We start from the raw sequence: 17,568 nt of genomic DNA on the forward strand, positions 1-17,568 counted from the left end.
ACAGAAAATCGCAGCCACATGAGACCGCCGTAGTTTGGATTTTCTTTCCAAAACGGCTCAAATGTGATGTAGTTGTGAGAGATGGTTTCTGTTAACACTTTTATGCAACCTTATTCGTCGAAATATTTTCACAAATATACTTCACGCATTCAATAAAACCATGTCTATTGTTCTTGCGCATCTATTTTATCTTCATTGTAATGCTGTCACTTTTAGCAGTGATATCTTATAACTTATCGTAAAAATTCATTTAATTTTTTAATTTTACCTCAAAGGAGCACATATCATTGTCTAATAATCATGACGAGCCTGTTGATCACCTGTGATAATCGAAAAGTGCTGCAAAAATTATTTGCGGAGTATTGGGTCACATGATCAAATTACAACTTGCCGATTAGACCAAACCGAAACAAAACTGTAAAGTAGCGAGCGTCTATATTTGATACGGGGTCTTCAGTAAAACCCGAAGTGTTTGTCATAAACTAGTGCTACGATAAGTTTATATTGAGCTTTTTATTGGCCTTTCAATTCACGTGAGAACATCACGTGACAAGACAATAACCAAACTATCATAACTACGTCAAAAAAATAAATAGATTCCAATCTACGGCGGCTTTTCGTTTTTGAGCTTTTAAATGCTTGCCATCTCATTCCCACATATTTTGCACCTACAACACAACAGAGTAAGACATGGTGAACCTTTGATACCAAATAACTGTAATGTGATTTTTGTTGCAAGTCAACCTTTACCTTAGTTCTAATTTGCATTATGAGTTCATAACAGTTGTAGTAGGGGTTTAGTAGGAGTTGTACTAGTAATGTTTAGTAGGCGGATTTAAGAGGAAGAAAGTTATAGTGTATGTAACAACCAAGAATTAATTACTCTTGACTCTTACTCCTTCAGATTTAGCTAGTTATTTAAATTTGGACAAACTTTCATTTCACAATTATAGAGCACGCTCTCGTAGTCACATTAGAGGGTTTTTGGAGTTTTCCTCTTTCGTTTGGATTTGGGATTAACCTTATCTAGCCTACCTCATCTGAATATATTGCTACAGATAATCAGTTTAGTAGCAATAAGAAAGCACTCTATGTGTTTACATTGGCTGTTACGCATATTAGATACAAACGTTCAATTTTCACATTGGTTTAGTTATAATGTTTTTTGAGAAATCTTTGCTTGTCATTCGGATGTATTTTCTTTTGTAGGAAATTCAGCTTTATCTTTTAAAGTTGTTCCATGTTTCGTCAGTCCTGTTTGTTTCTAGATCAGTTGTTTTTAGCTTGCAGGCATTCTGTCCAAGATAGAGTCGGAAGTGAGAGAGGAGATACAACTCTGCATACAGAATGAAAAACAGGTATGTTCTTATTCATCAGGGTTATCTGCTCCTTATGACTTCCCTAAGAGTTATCCACTCCTTATGACTTCCCTAACGGCTATTTACTCTTTATGACTTCCCTAAAGGTTATTTGCACCTTATCACTTCCTTAAGGGTTATCTGCTCCTTAAACCATAACTGTCACGTACAACTTTTATCGTATTTCCTAGGTAAATCAGACACGCTGATTCCGGTTTTGTACTCAAAATAAAGATTGGTCCACTAACTTTCAGAGTAATGAAGGCTTTTTACAGCGTTTTAATATCGGTCTCGAAAAGAACACGATCGGCACAACAAGCTCCGCCCACAAATACGTGGCGCAACCTAGCTTTTTAGAAACAGAAGTTACGTAGGGGATGTTTAGACCGATTTAGAATAATAGAGATGGGTGTTTTAAAATCCTTTAATATCTAAATTCAGCCTTAAAAATAATCTCAGTCGTTTCTGAAAGGTAGATAAGCTATTTAACATTGCATACATAAAAAAAGCGCAATAACAACGCTAGCTTGTGATAAAACTGCGCTTTTTCAGCTCACTTTTCTCGGCGTCCAGCCCATTTAAACATCATGTAACAAGATACAGTCAAACATGGATAACTCGAACTTCACGGGACCGAGCAAAAGTGTTCGAATTATCAGAGCGTTCAAGTTATCAGAGCACTGTCACAAGTCCATGTATTTACTTATTTATTAGTAGATACATGTACATATACAAACTATAATATAAATCAAAAGCACAAATGGCTTGTTTCAAATTAAATGCTTCTAATGTAAAGTTTAAAACGTTTTTATCAAAAAGTATAGAGATTTTTCTATCACTTGAGATTGGTTTGTTGTTTGAGGTGATGTTATTGCCAGGATGTTTTTTAGATTGACATTGGCAAAACTTGATCGTTGTTGAAATGCTCAAAAGAAAAGACATCTTTTTCTTTTGAGCGTTTTACCCACGATCAATTTTGCCGATTTTTCTTGAAGTTTATGCAAAGATTACCTTACTTTAACTGGGATTCGTTAAGAGCAACACTCCCCGAGGCAGTTCAATTAAAAGTTTTACGAGGTTTTACGGTACATTGTATATCACTCACGCTTTTTGAATAGATACTTATTGAATGTACACACGTATTCTGTGTTTAGGTCAAACGATGAATAGTTTTTTTTAGCTAAGACAACGTATACGTTTAATTACAATTTTTAAGACGTTTTAAACATTCAACATTCCGACGTTGATTCAACACGGAATCAACGTCAGAAAACTATTCATCACGGGCTAGCCGGGTCACGCGCTCAAGGATTTTCGCCACGCACATACGAAACAAAAACAACATGCGATTTTTGTTTTGTATGTGCGTGGCGAAAATCCTTGAGCGCGTGACCCGGCTAGCCCGTGCTATTCATCATATAGCAGTATAAATCAAATTTCACCAAACCTTTAGAAAAGTCGTTAACAAAAATATTTTGTCGATGGAGGTAATAACGACGCTTATGAATTACGAAAAAATGAGGTTTACCTCTATGGCTTTGAATAAAGTGATTTTCTAAAGCGAGAACAACCGTTTCGGTAGCCGTTGGGCAAAAAAACAGTTCGAATTAACAGTGTTGAGTTCGAGTTATCTATAGCAATTTATCATTACGTGGGAATGGACCAAAGAAACCATTCGAATTAACCATGTGTTCGAGCTATCCGTGGACGAGTTATCCATGTTTGACTGTACGAGCAATTTTACATAGTTTATGTACCTTTCATCAAAGACTGAGATTATTTTACAGGCTGGATTTAGATAATAATGAGTTTTAAGGCACTCGTCTCTATTATTCTAAATCGGACTAAACATTCCCAACTTCCGCTCCTGAAAATGCTAGGTTTCGTCACATATTAATGGGCGGAGCTTGTAATGTCGTTTGTGTTGTTTTCGAAATGGATAGTGAAACGCTTTAAAAAAGCCTAAATGACTTTGAAGGTTAGTGGACCAATCTTTATTTTGAGTACAAAATCAGAATCAGCGTGGCTAATTTACCTAGAAAATACAATAAAAGTTGTTCGTGACAGTTATGGTTTAAGACTTCCCTAAGAGTTATTCGCTCCTTAGGGGCTATCTACTCTTTATGACTTCCCTAAGGGTTATCTGCTCCTTATTACTCCCCTAAGGGCTATCTGCTCCTTAAGACTTCCCAAAGGATTATCCACTCCTTACGACTTCTCTTCCTTTAGGGTTATTTGCTCATTATAACTTGCAGCTATAACATTCCTAATTCCGCCCAGCTTGGCAGGTTCAATTGTTGAACTAGATATAAGAGGAGAAGCTAATTGTATTAAAAAATCTCATTTCCCCACTGTTTAAAAGTTAGTTGCAATTTATGATCAAATTTCCCACTGGACATTGCTAGTAAACGTAATACAGTAATACAGTAATACCTCTTTACTTTGCTCAGCTTTCAGGGCTTCAGTACTTCATGGAGTAAAAATATTCATTAATTAATTGAAAAGTAACGAAAATGAATAAAAATTAAAAAAAAAACTCAAACGCATAAATCTTTCACATACTCCTGCTTAGTGAGATCCCTCTGTGAGCATCATTAGGATATTAGTCATTCGCTGTTTTCCTTTTGCGTTTGTAAAGTCTCACAAGTACAAAAAGGCTGTGACACTCTTCATGCCTCATGAATGCTCTCAACAATTGAAATTGTCTAATGCATCTAACAAAAGAGGAAAATCCTTACGAATAATAAGAAGGTGACTTTATTAGATGAGTTTATTAGCTTTTATTTCATGGATTTTCACTTTTTGTGTGGCACCATCTCGGTTAACCGCAATAATTGAGGGGTTATTGTTGTAGGTTACCGTTTCTGTAGGGTAGTTCTAATTTCGTTGCTTGAGGGCTTACTACTGCGAGATTGCATGTTCAAGCTCTGTTGACCTAGATCTTATATGACATTATTAGCGTTAGAGACGCCCCTGTTCCGCTATCAACATTGATATCAACACTGGTATGAGGTTCAAGTCTTTGAACTGAACTCACTTGTAATTGATATTTTGCATTGATACTGTTTCGAATTGGTATCGTTTTAAATTGATATTGAGGGATCTATTTTACGTAATACTGACACTTATTAAACCGCAACTGCCACGTACAACTTTTGCCGTATTTTCTATGTAAATCAGACACGCTGATTCCGATCTTGTACTCAAAATAAAAATTGGTCCACTAACTTTCAAAGTAATGAAGGCTTTTTTACAGCGTTTCAATATTCGTCTCGAAAACAACACAATCGGCACAACAAGCTCCACCCATAAATATGTGACAGATGATAGCTTTTTAGTAATGGAAATTGGGAATGTTTAGTCAGATTTAGAATGATAGAGATGGGTGTCTTAAAACTAATTATCTAAATTCAGCCTTCAAAATAATCTCATTCTTTTTTTAAAGGTAGATAAACCATTTAAAGTTGCTCGTAGCTTGTTAAAGAATATTTAATAGGCTGAACGCCGAGAGAAATGCGCTTTAAAATCTCGCTGTTTGAGTTCATTTTTCAAGTTACAAGCAATTTTAAATAGTTTATCTACCTTTCATAAAAAACAATTTATTTTGAAGGCTGAATTTAAATAATGATATACAGCCCCCTCCCCCCCAGGATAGGCGACAGCTATCATATGGGCGGGGTTTAATGATCGTGCTCTGTTAACAGTGGATTGTCAAGTATCTCAGTCTACTATCTCAGTATCATATAGGATATCTATTGCTAATGGCTAATGATGCATCGACGATTTTATTTTCACAAGTAATCATGTGATCCAATCATTGCAGGAAATATTATGTTTCTTAAATAATTTTGATGCGTGTGAACATTCATAGAAGTATCTTATATGTGTATTATAAATGGGTAGGAAAATCTTGAAGCTTTCATGACCGATTTTGGTTAGATTTAGGACTTGAAACCACAAGTTTGCAGTAGGTTCAGTCTCAGCTGGATTATATCTTTTTGGGTAGATGAGATATTTGTTTTTGTGCCCAACATAGGCAGTGCTGCCGAGTTCTGACAAATAGGATGATCTCATAGACAGCAGACGAACAGATAGACCAAATGATTGTTCAAAGACATATACATGTACAAATTTTTCAATTGAACACACGCAACTTTTACATCATCATGTATCCAGTTTAGCTGCAAGGTCCAAACAGAGTTGGAAACATTGCAGCCTTGCGCCCTAGTCTCACTGTATGTTGTAGGCACTCTTCAGGCTACCAACGCTCCTCCTTATTCTCGATGGCTGCTGTGCCATGTTCGTGCTGGTACACCGCTATCTCAGTGCTTCAACAGATGATTTGTCTCACCTTGCAATAGAGTCGACACTTGAGCTTGTTAGCTCTATGAATTTTACTGGGGAGCTTGGCTGTTTGGTGGCTTTCACCTATGTAGGTACAGTCAAATAGATAGTAGCTTTATTTAAACTGGTCATTGCCGTTCAGAGTAAATTGGACCATGAGACAAAAAAACAAAAAATAGTAAAGTAAATTATGTGTATTGAAAGAAAAATCTATTTTTGTGCTACGCTGCTCTATAATGTAAATTGGTAAAGTTTTGATGTCTGGTATAAGTGTACTGGTTTTTTTTAGGGGAAAAGTTAAGGTTTATGTTTCGATATGAGAAATCATGATCTACTCAGTGAGGTTTGTTATTTTCTGATGATACATAAGGCTTGAATTTCAAACCAATAAATGTGTATCATTAAACCTTTTATATAAATTGACTTGCTTAAACATGGACAGATATGAACCTTCTGATTTTTACTTTTGATATTTTTTATATTTGCCTTAAAAATTCCGTTGTTTATATAATTTTGTATTATTTTGTGCACACAATCGAGTAAGCGAAGAAATATGACATAGCAATAGATGTACCTTTTGGAAACCAGTCAGTTGTTTTCCAGCGAAATGTTTCCTTCCTAATATTTATTAAAATCACAAGTTTTAAGTTTTGCATTTTATATTTATCCAATTAGAGTGAGGACAGTGCAATTTTACATAGCATGAAACCTCTACATACGAAATGTTAAAACTTCCATATGCACGATCTAATATTCCTATAGAAATACACTGTAGTTCATGTGACTCATTCTGCGGACTAAAATAGCCTATTGATAAATGCTTTAAATGATTATACAAAGTAATAAAGCCGGTAAATTATATAAGAAATGTAAAAAAATAATGATAACAAATTAATTGATAGGAAAGGGTTTTATTGTCATTTTACCTTCGAGACAGGCTGAGGTGTACCATTCTAGGACAGGGACAGTATAGAGTACAAAAGTAGAGTTTGGGATAGAGATACACACTCTAGGACAGGGACAGTATAGAGTACAAAAGTAGAGTTTGGGATAGAGATACACACTCTAGGACAGGGACAGTATAGAGTACAAAAGTAGAGTTTGGGATAGAGATACACGCTCTAGGACAGGGACAGTATAGAGTACAGTTACAGGAAGTAGAGTTTGGGATAGAGATACACGCTCTAATTTATTCTAACATAAACTAGGTGAACTTTAGACTAACCTAATTTATTCTTTTATATTTTTCTGTTTTATTTGTAATTTTACTCGCTAAATTTTTACTTATATTACCACAATGTTTTAAAAACTTTGAATATTGTATGTTAAAACTACCTCCCAGTGTAAAGCAAAAACTGGCTCAAATTTTTCATCGTTTGAAAAATTCACATAGTAAATCAGCGGTATGAAGAGGCTCCACCGCCATAAGCTTATAGCTAAACCTGTGTGTGTATTTGTGAAGTTGGGTTACATCAGTTTTTTCTTTTTTTATTGTTTCAGTTTTGCACAAAAATTTTAAATGGGCTCAACATTCTTCTTTTAAAAGCTGCATAGTTTGAAAAATTCAAGTTATTTTGATATGGCTTCCACTGCACTCTAGTGATATTTGTGTGTCACTGTTTTGATCTAGATGAAGTTGTCTTACCACTGGTTATCATTCATTGATTTGTCACCATTATCGAAACTTGAGGACCAAGATAGTTGTGTTAGTAAGTGCATGGCTGGCATTCTCTCTAACTGGAGCTCCTTGCCAGCACCAGCTGAGGCCCTCCGACCTTGGCCAAATACAGTGAGTTTATTCTGTTTAGTTGTTTACAGTAGGCACTCTTGTAACGTAAACTTCTTTTTACCTAAATTCAACCCGACGTAAAGAATTTATGTAAACTTCGTGCTTTGTGTTAAGTAAAAAATTCCATATAACTTAAACCGACAAGTCGGTGCAAGTTGTCAAGTTCGATTTGATTAACGAAAATCTCAAAGTTAGGCTTAAAAATATCATTTTCTCTCTTTTTGTGCTTGGGAGAGAAAACAATGCATAGCGTATTTCTATTATATATACTAGTACCCTGGTAATCTAGTGTGCCGTGAGAGATAGTCAGGTGTGTCGGTAAAGCACAGGTAATTAGTAGCTGCACAGTTATTCATAAACACCTAAATGCTGTTGATTTGTGCAAGTGTTAGACTGTCGGTCTACCAAGCTGAATGTCATGAATCGTTGTTGTTCAACGAATTTCATTGAAAGCGATGTTTTATCCTAACCTCTGAAACAAGCTTTGAATGGACAGGCAGGCACCACTCTTATTATAGTAAAAATATTTTTTTCTTTCACTTTATCTTAGAGATATACAATTTTTGTGTAGGGAAAAGTAAAAACATCAGTTTCAATCTTGGACCAGGTTTGGGAATTTACAGGTATTTCACTGTTCGTATAACGTAAAATCCCTGTACCATGAACGGTCTCGAAACAGATTATTTATGTTGTTGAAGCGCCTACTCTACTCCGAATAAAAAAATGTCATCATTCTAGAAACTAGTATTTTTTCCTGGTTTTCATATTTTCTTCTATATTTTCTTAACAGTAAAAATTTTCATAGTGAGAAGATTCAGTGGTAGTTGTCTCCCACTCACCAAAGTCAAGGCCAGTCTACCAAACGAACCATCAGCTCTTACTGATTATATAAGAAGTTTTTCATGATGTTCGTGCTTAAAAAGAATAAACCAAAACTCTATATAATTTAACTAGGAGATATTTACAGTATAGTAGTTGTGGGGTAATGCTGGAGAGGTCTTGTTTACAGGTCCTCAGTCTAACCCCATCTAATATTACCACTGCCATCATCAGTCATATAGCCCGCAGTGCGGTGTTAGCTTCCATTCCTCACACGAGCTCAGACTGTATAGACATGCTCTCCAGCTTGGTTGTAGAAACTGGACTAAACATCTATAAGCACCTATCTCACTGCAGGTATGAAAATATATATAGAATACAATAGTTTAATATTATTTATTTCTGTAATATGCAGTGTGTTTTATGGGTGTGCCAACATCATAGATAGTATGATCTGTTGTGTCATTACGTTCAGCTTTAGCATAGATTTGATGGAGAGGTCACTGACAATCACTGGATATTACAATGCATTTGATCTCTCAGTTTTTGGTCATTGGTGTGGTGAATAAGGAGTGGCTAGAGACACCCGTTTTAATCAGTCATGGACAGGGATCTGTGTGAACCACCTGTCAAGTTATGTCAGGTAGTGCAGCAATTTTTATATTTCAACAAGATGTGCCTACAGCGTAAGAGTGTCTTACAAAGCAAATCAAATTTTTTGGAGGATGAGCTAGGATTAAACTATTATGGATAAACGTTATGTGGTAACAGAGGTTGAAGGGTCAATGTAGCGAGCCAATTTGGAATGATGCTGAGGTGAATGTATGACGTCTTAGCCATCCTTCAGCTGCCTCCCTTGTATGTATGGTTTACTCTGCCAACCTTAATCTGCCTCCTAACTCGTTTAAACAATACATATAGATTGTCTTATATCTGCGCTAGATGTATATAAATAGCCTAGTTTTCCAGATTGTCGCTAAATATGCGTATGTGATTAAATAGCTAGTGGTAACATGCATATTTGACAGCATTTAGGTAGATTGTCACAGCAAGGTAGGTAGGAGGAGGCAAATCTAAATTTACAATAGTTGGTGTGTTTATTTGAATATAAAAATGAAGTCGATGTTGGAAGTTTGTGAAATTTCGCGTTGCACCATCTTTGGTACATAGCATATATTACGTAGCGTCTTGACTTCTTGCTATTGTTTCAGGCATTGCTGCCAACAGAATGAAGTACTCTCGTTACCGATGCTAAATGCAAAGATGGTGCAGGCAGCAGATCAGGAGTCAGCACATTGCCCACTCAGGTATAATCACAAGTTGCGGCTACTACGGATAGTTTTAGTAGCGTACATAGATGCTCCAATAACGTAAATTCCACTTAAAGTATTAAGCTTACGAAAAAAATTTTCTCTGTATAATGTAAGAAATTACATATGAAATTAATCGTCAAGTCGGCTCATGCGCTCAAGTTCAATTTGCATAATGAGAACTGAGAATAAAGGATATTTTTCAAGCTAACCTTGAGACCCCCATTATTCAAATTCAATTTGAATAATGGGGTCCCATAGTTGGCTGGAAAAATATCGTTTTCTCTCTTGCAGCTCTTGGCATAGAAATGACATGTTTTGGGCATCTCTATTATATATACTAGTTCCCTCGCAGTCTAGCGTGCTGTGAGAGATCATCAGGCATGTTGATAAAGAAAGGATAATATATAGCTGCACAGCTATTCAGTCTTTTCATTTTTTACAGTATAGACCTTGCTGTCTCAAAAAAAGCAAAAAAATCAATTCAAATCGACATTGCAGGTGTGTTCTCCCTTTAACAATAAATCAGTGTAACAATTAACACTTTATGAACGCTAATCGTAAAAAGTTGTCAATACAAACCAATTATACCACAGTTACGGTACAGTTACTAAATATAACAGTTTGGTTTAGTCTTTTTCTTATTTAAAAGGTCAAATGGGTGAGTTGGGGCAATCTTGGAACGGATTAGGTAATTTACATATTTCATTGTTCATATAACGTAAAATCTCTATAACATGAACGTTCCCAAAAAAGATTATTTACGTTGTAGGGGTGTCTACTCCATTTAGATTTTGTTTGAGTGTTTGTATAAGATTATGTTGTAAAAAGTAACAGCGGTGACTTGCTGGTGAGTTGACCACATCTACAATCAATAGACTGAGGTCCTATCTGGCACAAAGTCATATTTGACCGTGGGAAAAGTGTCAAATCTCAACCCTTTTTTGTCTAAAATTGTCAACGCAATGAATTATTGTCGACAAGCCATTATAGCTTACTCGATAAGAACAGATAAATAATAGCCCGTGCAGAACTTACGAGTCAAAGGGCGTCAATCACTAGCATGAGAAACTGTACGAAATGACTAGTGGTTAATTACCTGCTGACTGGCATCACATGCTGTGTGTGTCACTAACACTACATATTCCAGAATGCACAATATATGATGAGCATGTCAAATAATATTGCAGGTAAAGTCTGAATTAGAGAGAGGTGGTAATAAAATAAGTATATGTTTGTGTTTAATTTGAAAAAGCAAATGCCATATTATGTTTTCCCTATGCATTTAGAGTTTTAAATTCAACTCTACGTTCTTTTATTTAACTCTGCTTTGTATAGCATAACTTTTTTCAAATTTTATATTTCGCATTTAACAAAAATTCTTTGCTTCGTTTTGAAGAGATTCGTGATTATAGGTACATTAGATTTTTGTTCAACGAATCTCAATTTAGAAAGTGGCTTTGTCCCACACAAAGAGTGGATACATCAAGCCTTAGCAGGCAACAGTTTCGTGTGTTGTAAAAAGTAACAACGGTGACTTGCTGGTGAGTTGACCACATCTACAATCAATAGACTGAGGTCCTATCTGGCACAAAGTCATATTTGACCGTGGGAAAAGTGTCAAATCTCAACCCTTTTTTGTCTAAAATTGTCAACATAATGAATTATCATGTCAATTACACGCAAATTACTCGCCTACGTGTAATGTTGCATATTTGCTACTTTTTTGGAATTGTCATGCACTAGAAGCTATTGAAGTTATAAAAAGAAGACAACTTTTGTATTTCAGGGATTACGGTAATGCCTGCTTTTTAACGTATGGATATTGACTGCACCTTGAAATAGACAGTGATACTAGCCTATTATTATATCTTCAAATGGGCTATGATACTAGTCTGTTGCTGTACCTTCAAATAGCCTGTGATACGAGGCTGTCATTGTGTGCATGAATAGACATTATGCTGTAGAGTCACCCAGAAACAGTCTCACGAGTTCTCCAGCTATGATGAGTTCCATTTGCTCCTCAGCAGTTGTTCGTCTTTGGGCCAGTCACCTTTACATGGAGCTATTGTTCAAAAGCTGATCCTTAGCATCCATTCAGCCTTCACCAAGATCGATGATCAAGAGTGAGTATTCATGGCTCACAGGCTAGCCTCTTTATATATCACTAGCTATTATTAGTTTGAGTTTTACATAAAAGCAAATCTCAGAGTGTTATTATCTTTCCTTTAAAAAAAATGAGAAGACAATTCCTAAACCTAGGAAACGCTTTAATGAATGGAGCTTGTCTTTCTAAGGTAACAATACTATAGTGATTAATCTAAAGAATGTTGACAGTGTTTAACATCATCTGCTAAAAACAGATTTGCTGGTCTTGCAGTCTCTGAATATAGCACAAGCTGTACTTGGCTTGTTTGATTATTGATTGACAATTGATTTCAAAGCAAGCTTTCTTCAGTGGCGTAATACCATTTAACTACTTGCAAATGTAACAGAATAGTTTTTTTTTATATTAGTTTGTCTATTTTTGGGTTTCTATGCTTTGAATGGATTCGGAGTTGCTTCCAGTCAGAATCGTAGAACCAGTAAAATCTGACCAGATTCAACGCCATTTCACTTTGCAAAATTTGTGCGAAGGTACGCACAGTGAGACTACTATTCAACGTCACAGAAACACTCACTGTTGATCGATTCAAATCGATAATAACCAGTTAATACACAGTTAAGCTCTGCCCAGTGGAGGTAAGAAAATCTGGCACATTTCATCACACCACCATACCGGTATATTTCGACTACTATTGCCAATGATAGGTTGCTCATGCGACAATGATGAGATAATTACCTTTTTGTTTATTTTATTACCTTATTCATGAAATAGCTGAACCTACCGATTGTACAGATTCTCACTTCACCAGTGCTGACCACTTCCTAGGCCTAACTTTTCTAGCATAATAAAGTCTTTTTTACTAAAAGCGATTGTCCTTCATGCAACCTTTGCAGTAATACTTGTATAGCAAGTGGAAAATTCTGCTTCTGTTTTGTAATATAGAGAGATATTAATAATAATAAAAAAAATTCTGATCAGGTATCTTGGCGTCTTAGTTCAACAGGCGTACGATGCATGAATTAAAGCAAGCAAGTCTACTTTTAAAAGTTCTGTTTTGAAACATACATGTACATCGCTAATCTTGGAAAAATCGATAAAGTGCAACTTTAAATCGTTGAAATGTAAGGGTGCGAATTCATTGGCAGCGATCAACTGAGAATCTATTCGAAGTCTGCAAACCAGCGATTGAATATTTTTTAGTCAGATCTCATTTTTTTATATTTGAATTTTTTATTTTACTTCTCACGAACTACACTAACACTAATTAAATCATTAGGTAATACTTAATCTGTTTTCTATCACCCATGTTGCTGCAAGATCACGGCAGGGCTGCTGTGTGAGTCTATATTCATCATTGAATTGCTATAGCAGGGCTGCTGTGTGAGTCTATATTCATCATTGAATTGCTATAGCAGGGCTGCTGTGTGAATCTATATTCATCATTGATGTGCTGTAGCAGGGCTGCTGTGTGAATCTATATTCATCATTGATGCGCTGTAGCAGGGCTGCTGTGTGAGTCTATATTCATCATTGAATTGCTATAGCAGGGCTGCTGTGTGAGTCTATATTCATCATTGAATTGCTATAGCAGGGCTGCTGTGTGAGTCTATATTCATCATTGAATTGCTATAGCAGGGCTGTTGTGTGAATCTATATTCATCATTGATGTGCTGTAGCAGGGCTGCTGTGTGAATCTATATTCATCATTGAATTGCTATAGCAGGGCTGCTGTGTGAATCTATATTCATCATTGATGTGCTGTAGCAGGGCTGCTGTGTGAATCTATATTCTTCATTGAATTGCTGTAGCAGGTCTGCTGTGTGAGTCTATATTCATCATTGAATTGCTGTAGCAGGGCTGCTGTGTGAATCTATATTCTTCATTGATGTGCTGTAGGCTGCTGGAGTCATGTAGACGTTAAGTTAGCCAACCATTTTCCTATAAATAAGAGATAAAGAATAGTATTTTAGTCACAGAGGTATTTTTATACATCTATGCCTTATATGAACCTTTTTGTAGCGATTGATGTTTCTATGTTCATATTGTTGACCAGAAGTTTTCTTCTCATCAACTTAAGTTTTTGCGAACATCTATTAGAAACATCTATAGTCTCGTATTGTTCTTCAATAGACAATTTGTGCAAATCAGCATTGGCAATGTAGGGTAAAACTTTTGATGTGAGAAGCCTTTATCAGCTCTCACTATCTCTCCTAATTTGTTTGAGCTTTATTGAAAACAGAAAGTTTTAACTCTTGGAAGGCTAACCTTTTGTATACAAGCAAGTTTCCTCACCCGATCCTAGACAGTATTAACAACTTTTATTTGACGGTGAAAGCACTTAGAAAAGCACAAATCGTCTTGAAATGAATTTCATATTGAAGCTCAAAATTGCAGAACTCAATCAAAAAAACAGAAGTTAAATATAGCAGATATAGTTTTTTAGACTTCTTTAAAGGTTGTCTTGCAATAAAATTCACATTACAGTTATTTCATATGAAAAGATTCGCCATGTCTTACTCTGTTGTGCTGTAGGTGCAAAATATGTGGGAATGTGATTACAAGCTCTTAAAAGCTCAAAAATGAACAGTTAATCGCAGCCGCACGAGACCGCAGTAGTTTGGATTCGCTTTCCAAAACGGCTCAAATGGGACGTACTTGTTACAGGATGGTTTCTGTTTACACTTTCATGCAATCTCATTCGTCAAAATATTTTCACAAATATACTTCACGCATTCAATAAAACCATGTCTATTGTTCTTACGCGTCTGTTTTATCGTCATTGTAATGCTGTCACTTTTAGCACTGATATCTTATAACTTACCGTAAAAAATCGTTAAACTTTTCAACCTTAGCTCGAATGAGTACATATCATTGTCTGACAATCATGACGAGCCTGTTCGTTACTTGAGATAATCGAAAAGTTCTGCAAAAATTATTTTCGAAGTATTGGGTCACATGATCAGATTAAGACTTGACGATTAGTGCAAGCCGAAAGAAAACTGTAAAGTAGCGAGCATCTATATTTGATACGGGGTCTTCGGTAAAACCCAAAGTGTTTGTCATAAACTAGTGCTACAATAAGTTTTATATTGAGCTTTTTATTGGCCGTTCAATTCCTGTGAGAACATCACGTGACAAGACGATAACCAAACTGTAATGAATACGTCAAATAAATAAAGAGATTCCACTCTACGGCGGCTTTTCGTTTTTGAGCGTTTATGAGCTTGTAATCACATTTCCACATATTTGGCATTTACAACACAGCAGAGTAAGACATGGTGAATCTTTTCATATCAAATAACTGTAATGTGATTCTTATTGCAAGTCAACCTTTAAAGATGTAATGTTTTAGAGATAACTGAAGAAACAAATGATTGCAGTACACTGAGTCTGATATCTGATTGATTGTGTACATTTGTTATGAATAAATAAATAGTTTTAGTGTAAAACTCTTGTTGCTGAGGAGAAGCTTTTAGTTTGATTTTTAGTTGGCTTGCCTAATTTTTAACTTCAGTACTAAGAATTTCAATCAGTATATCTTTAGAAGCTAATGTTCTGTTAACAGCCATTTTTCATTTCTCGGTCGGTAAGAAGTACTCTCGGTATTTCAGCAATATCTCAAGAACTAATCAAATAATTCAAAGTCTAATCAGTTTGAAACTTCTGAATTATGCTGTAAATATTTACCACAGAAATCAATAAGGTTTAGTAATCCTTCTGTGAAGCGGAAATACAAATAGAACTAATTTTTACCGGCAGCCATTTTTCCTTTTTCGGTCTGTTACAAGTGCCCTCTCTATTTTGACAATATCTCAAATAATAGTCCTATCAACTTGTTAAAAACATAGTTATTTAACAAGTTGATAGTTTTTTTTTGTACTTTTGTAAACCAAAAGTACAAAAAACTAATGGTGGTTTATCGGCAGCCATTTTTCATTTCTCAGTCTGTTAGAAGATATTTTTTTATTTTGACAGTATTCCAAATAATAGTCCTATCAACTTGTTAAAAACGTATACCGCGCGACACGATCAAAGTTTCATAACCGCAAGCATAGAAGTGCAAAAAAGAACTACTGTTCTGTCAGCAGCCATTTTTCGTTTCTCGTCGAAATGAAAGTGTGGTCGACATTTTAGCTATATATCAACAACCAATAGAAACATTGGAATTATACTGAAATCTTATTCCACACAGAGCCACCAACATTTCATAATCTTCCATGAACCGAAAGTGTGTCAAAACAAAGCAAAACTAGGAATACAAGTTTACTCGGGTGTAGGATCAGGTGGAGAAACATATTTCAGCGTTATCTCAGGCTTCAAAATGTTAAATTACAAAATTAATGCGTAATATTATGTTTTTAATTAATGGATTCACATAAATCTAGACAAAAAAATAAAATCCACCTTTTAAACATTTTCATATTTTATAGAAAAAAATGTGATCAACTCATCAACGAAGTATTAGCATCTTAGCTTTATTTGTTCCATTTTAAACCACTTGGTTATCACCTAATCAAAGCTCTGACATCATTGTTTAGTGTATGAGTTATATACAGCAAGCATGTAAAACATTGAGCATGAATACCGCAGTGCTCCAGCTTGCTGTGAAGCTTGTTGCAGTCTTGATATCTAGATTAAACAAGGATGAAGACTGGAGAAATTGATCTGATCTGGGAATTAAATTTATTAGTCATCCTATCTTGTAATGCATTCATCTTTATCCTCGCTGTTGCAGTGGTCCACCACGGTCAAAGAAGCGCCGTAAAGACCCAAGTAAGGAACCGGAGACGCTAACGACATATTTTCAAGTTCTGGTGGAGGTTATCGGGTCAGCATCTGCTGCTGAAGTTTTTGAAAGGTTGGTTTCTTTTTTATTCTATTTACATCTGATTAATTACTAAATTCTTATCATCAGATAGAAAGGAGTAGCAGCAGCAGAAGCTTCACTCTGTTAAGAGCTTTTCTCAGCAGGTATCGGTAGGTAAACACCAAAGATTTCTTCTGTCAGAAAAAGGTACAATAGGAATGTTTAGCTTTGGAGATCATTAACTGATTTACTTATGAATTGTTTTTATTTGTACATATACAATGTATATTTGGCGGACTGTGGGAGTTCTATTGCAATAAGTATGCAGTAGGTGTAGCAGTAAGTGTAGCAGTAAGTATAACAATAAGTATAAGAGTAAAGCCGGGTTCCCATATACGTCGCAAAGCACCGGCGACACACCGCAGGCTATTAGCGATGAAATGGGAACGTATGCGCCGAGGATCGCCGGTAGTTGCCGGCGGCATCACAATAGTTTAGCACTGTTCAAATTTCGCAAACGGCCGCAGGCAAAACCTTCCCGAAATGCACTGTACGGGTAAAGGTCACCATTATAAAAACGGCATGGCGAGCGAACATTTTATTTGATTACGCAATTATGTTTACGATATTATTAACGATGTGGCTATTATGTGAACATTAAACTGTGCCGAGCACCGCAAGTGTTTTGCTGCGCGATATTACCGCCGGTGCTTTGCGATGTATATGGGAACCAGGCTTTAGCGTCACAGTGTTACAAATCTTGATTATAATGTGTTCTTTATTAGTTGTCAAGCAGAATTGGAAGTAAACCTGACTATTAACATTTTGAAGCCTGGCCCTGAGATAACTCGGAAATATGTATTCACCTGATCCTACACCCGAGACTTTCACTTTGTTTTTATGAAATTCTGGTTTATGGAAGATTATGAAATGTTGGTGGCTCTGTGTGGTATAAAATTTTAGTGTAATTCCAAGATTTCTATCGGTTCTGGAGATATAGCAAAAATATCGACGACACTTCTATCGGAACGAGA

The 17,568-nt window shown here is 35.8% G+C and overlaps 1 protein-coding gene across 1 annotated transcript in view; it reads left to right on the plus strand.

Moving 5' to 3' along the window:
• Positions 1–17,568, plus strand: part of LOC137400872 (unhealthy ribosome biogenesis protein 2 homolog) — a 62,170-nt gene that overhangs the window by 21,368 nt on the left and 23,234 nt on the right. Inside the window, exons 12-18 of the mRNA XM_068087216.1 lie at positions 1,284–1,358; positions 5,605–5,790; positions 7,333–7,491; positions 8,501–8,667; positions 9,522–9,617; positions 11,588–11,746; positions 16,463–16,585. Of these exons, the coding sequence (XP_067943317.1) occupies positions 1,284–1,358; positions 5,605–5,790; positions 7,333–7,491; positions 8,501–8,667; positions 9,522–9,617; positions 11,588–11,746; positions 16,463–16,585 (965 nt within the window). The remainder of the gene's footprint in view (positions 1–1,283; positions 1,359–5,604; positions 5,791–7,332; positions 7,492–8,500; positions 8,668–9,521; positions 9,618–11,587; positions 11,747–16,462; positions 16,586–17,568) is intronic.

This window comes from Watersipora subatra, chromosome 7 (assembly GCF_963576615.1).
Source record: "Watersipora subatra chromosome 7, tzWatSuba1.1, whole genome shotgun sequence".
Taxonomy (NCBI): Eukaryota; Metazoa; Bryozoa; class Gymnolaemata; order Cheilostomatida; family Watersiporidae; genus Watersipora; species Watersipora subatra.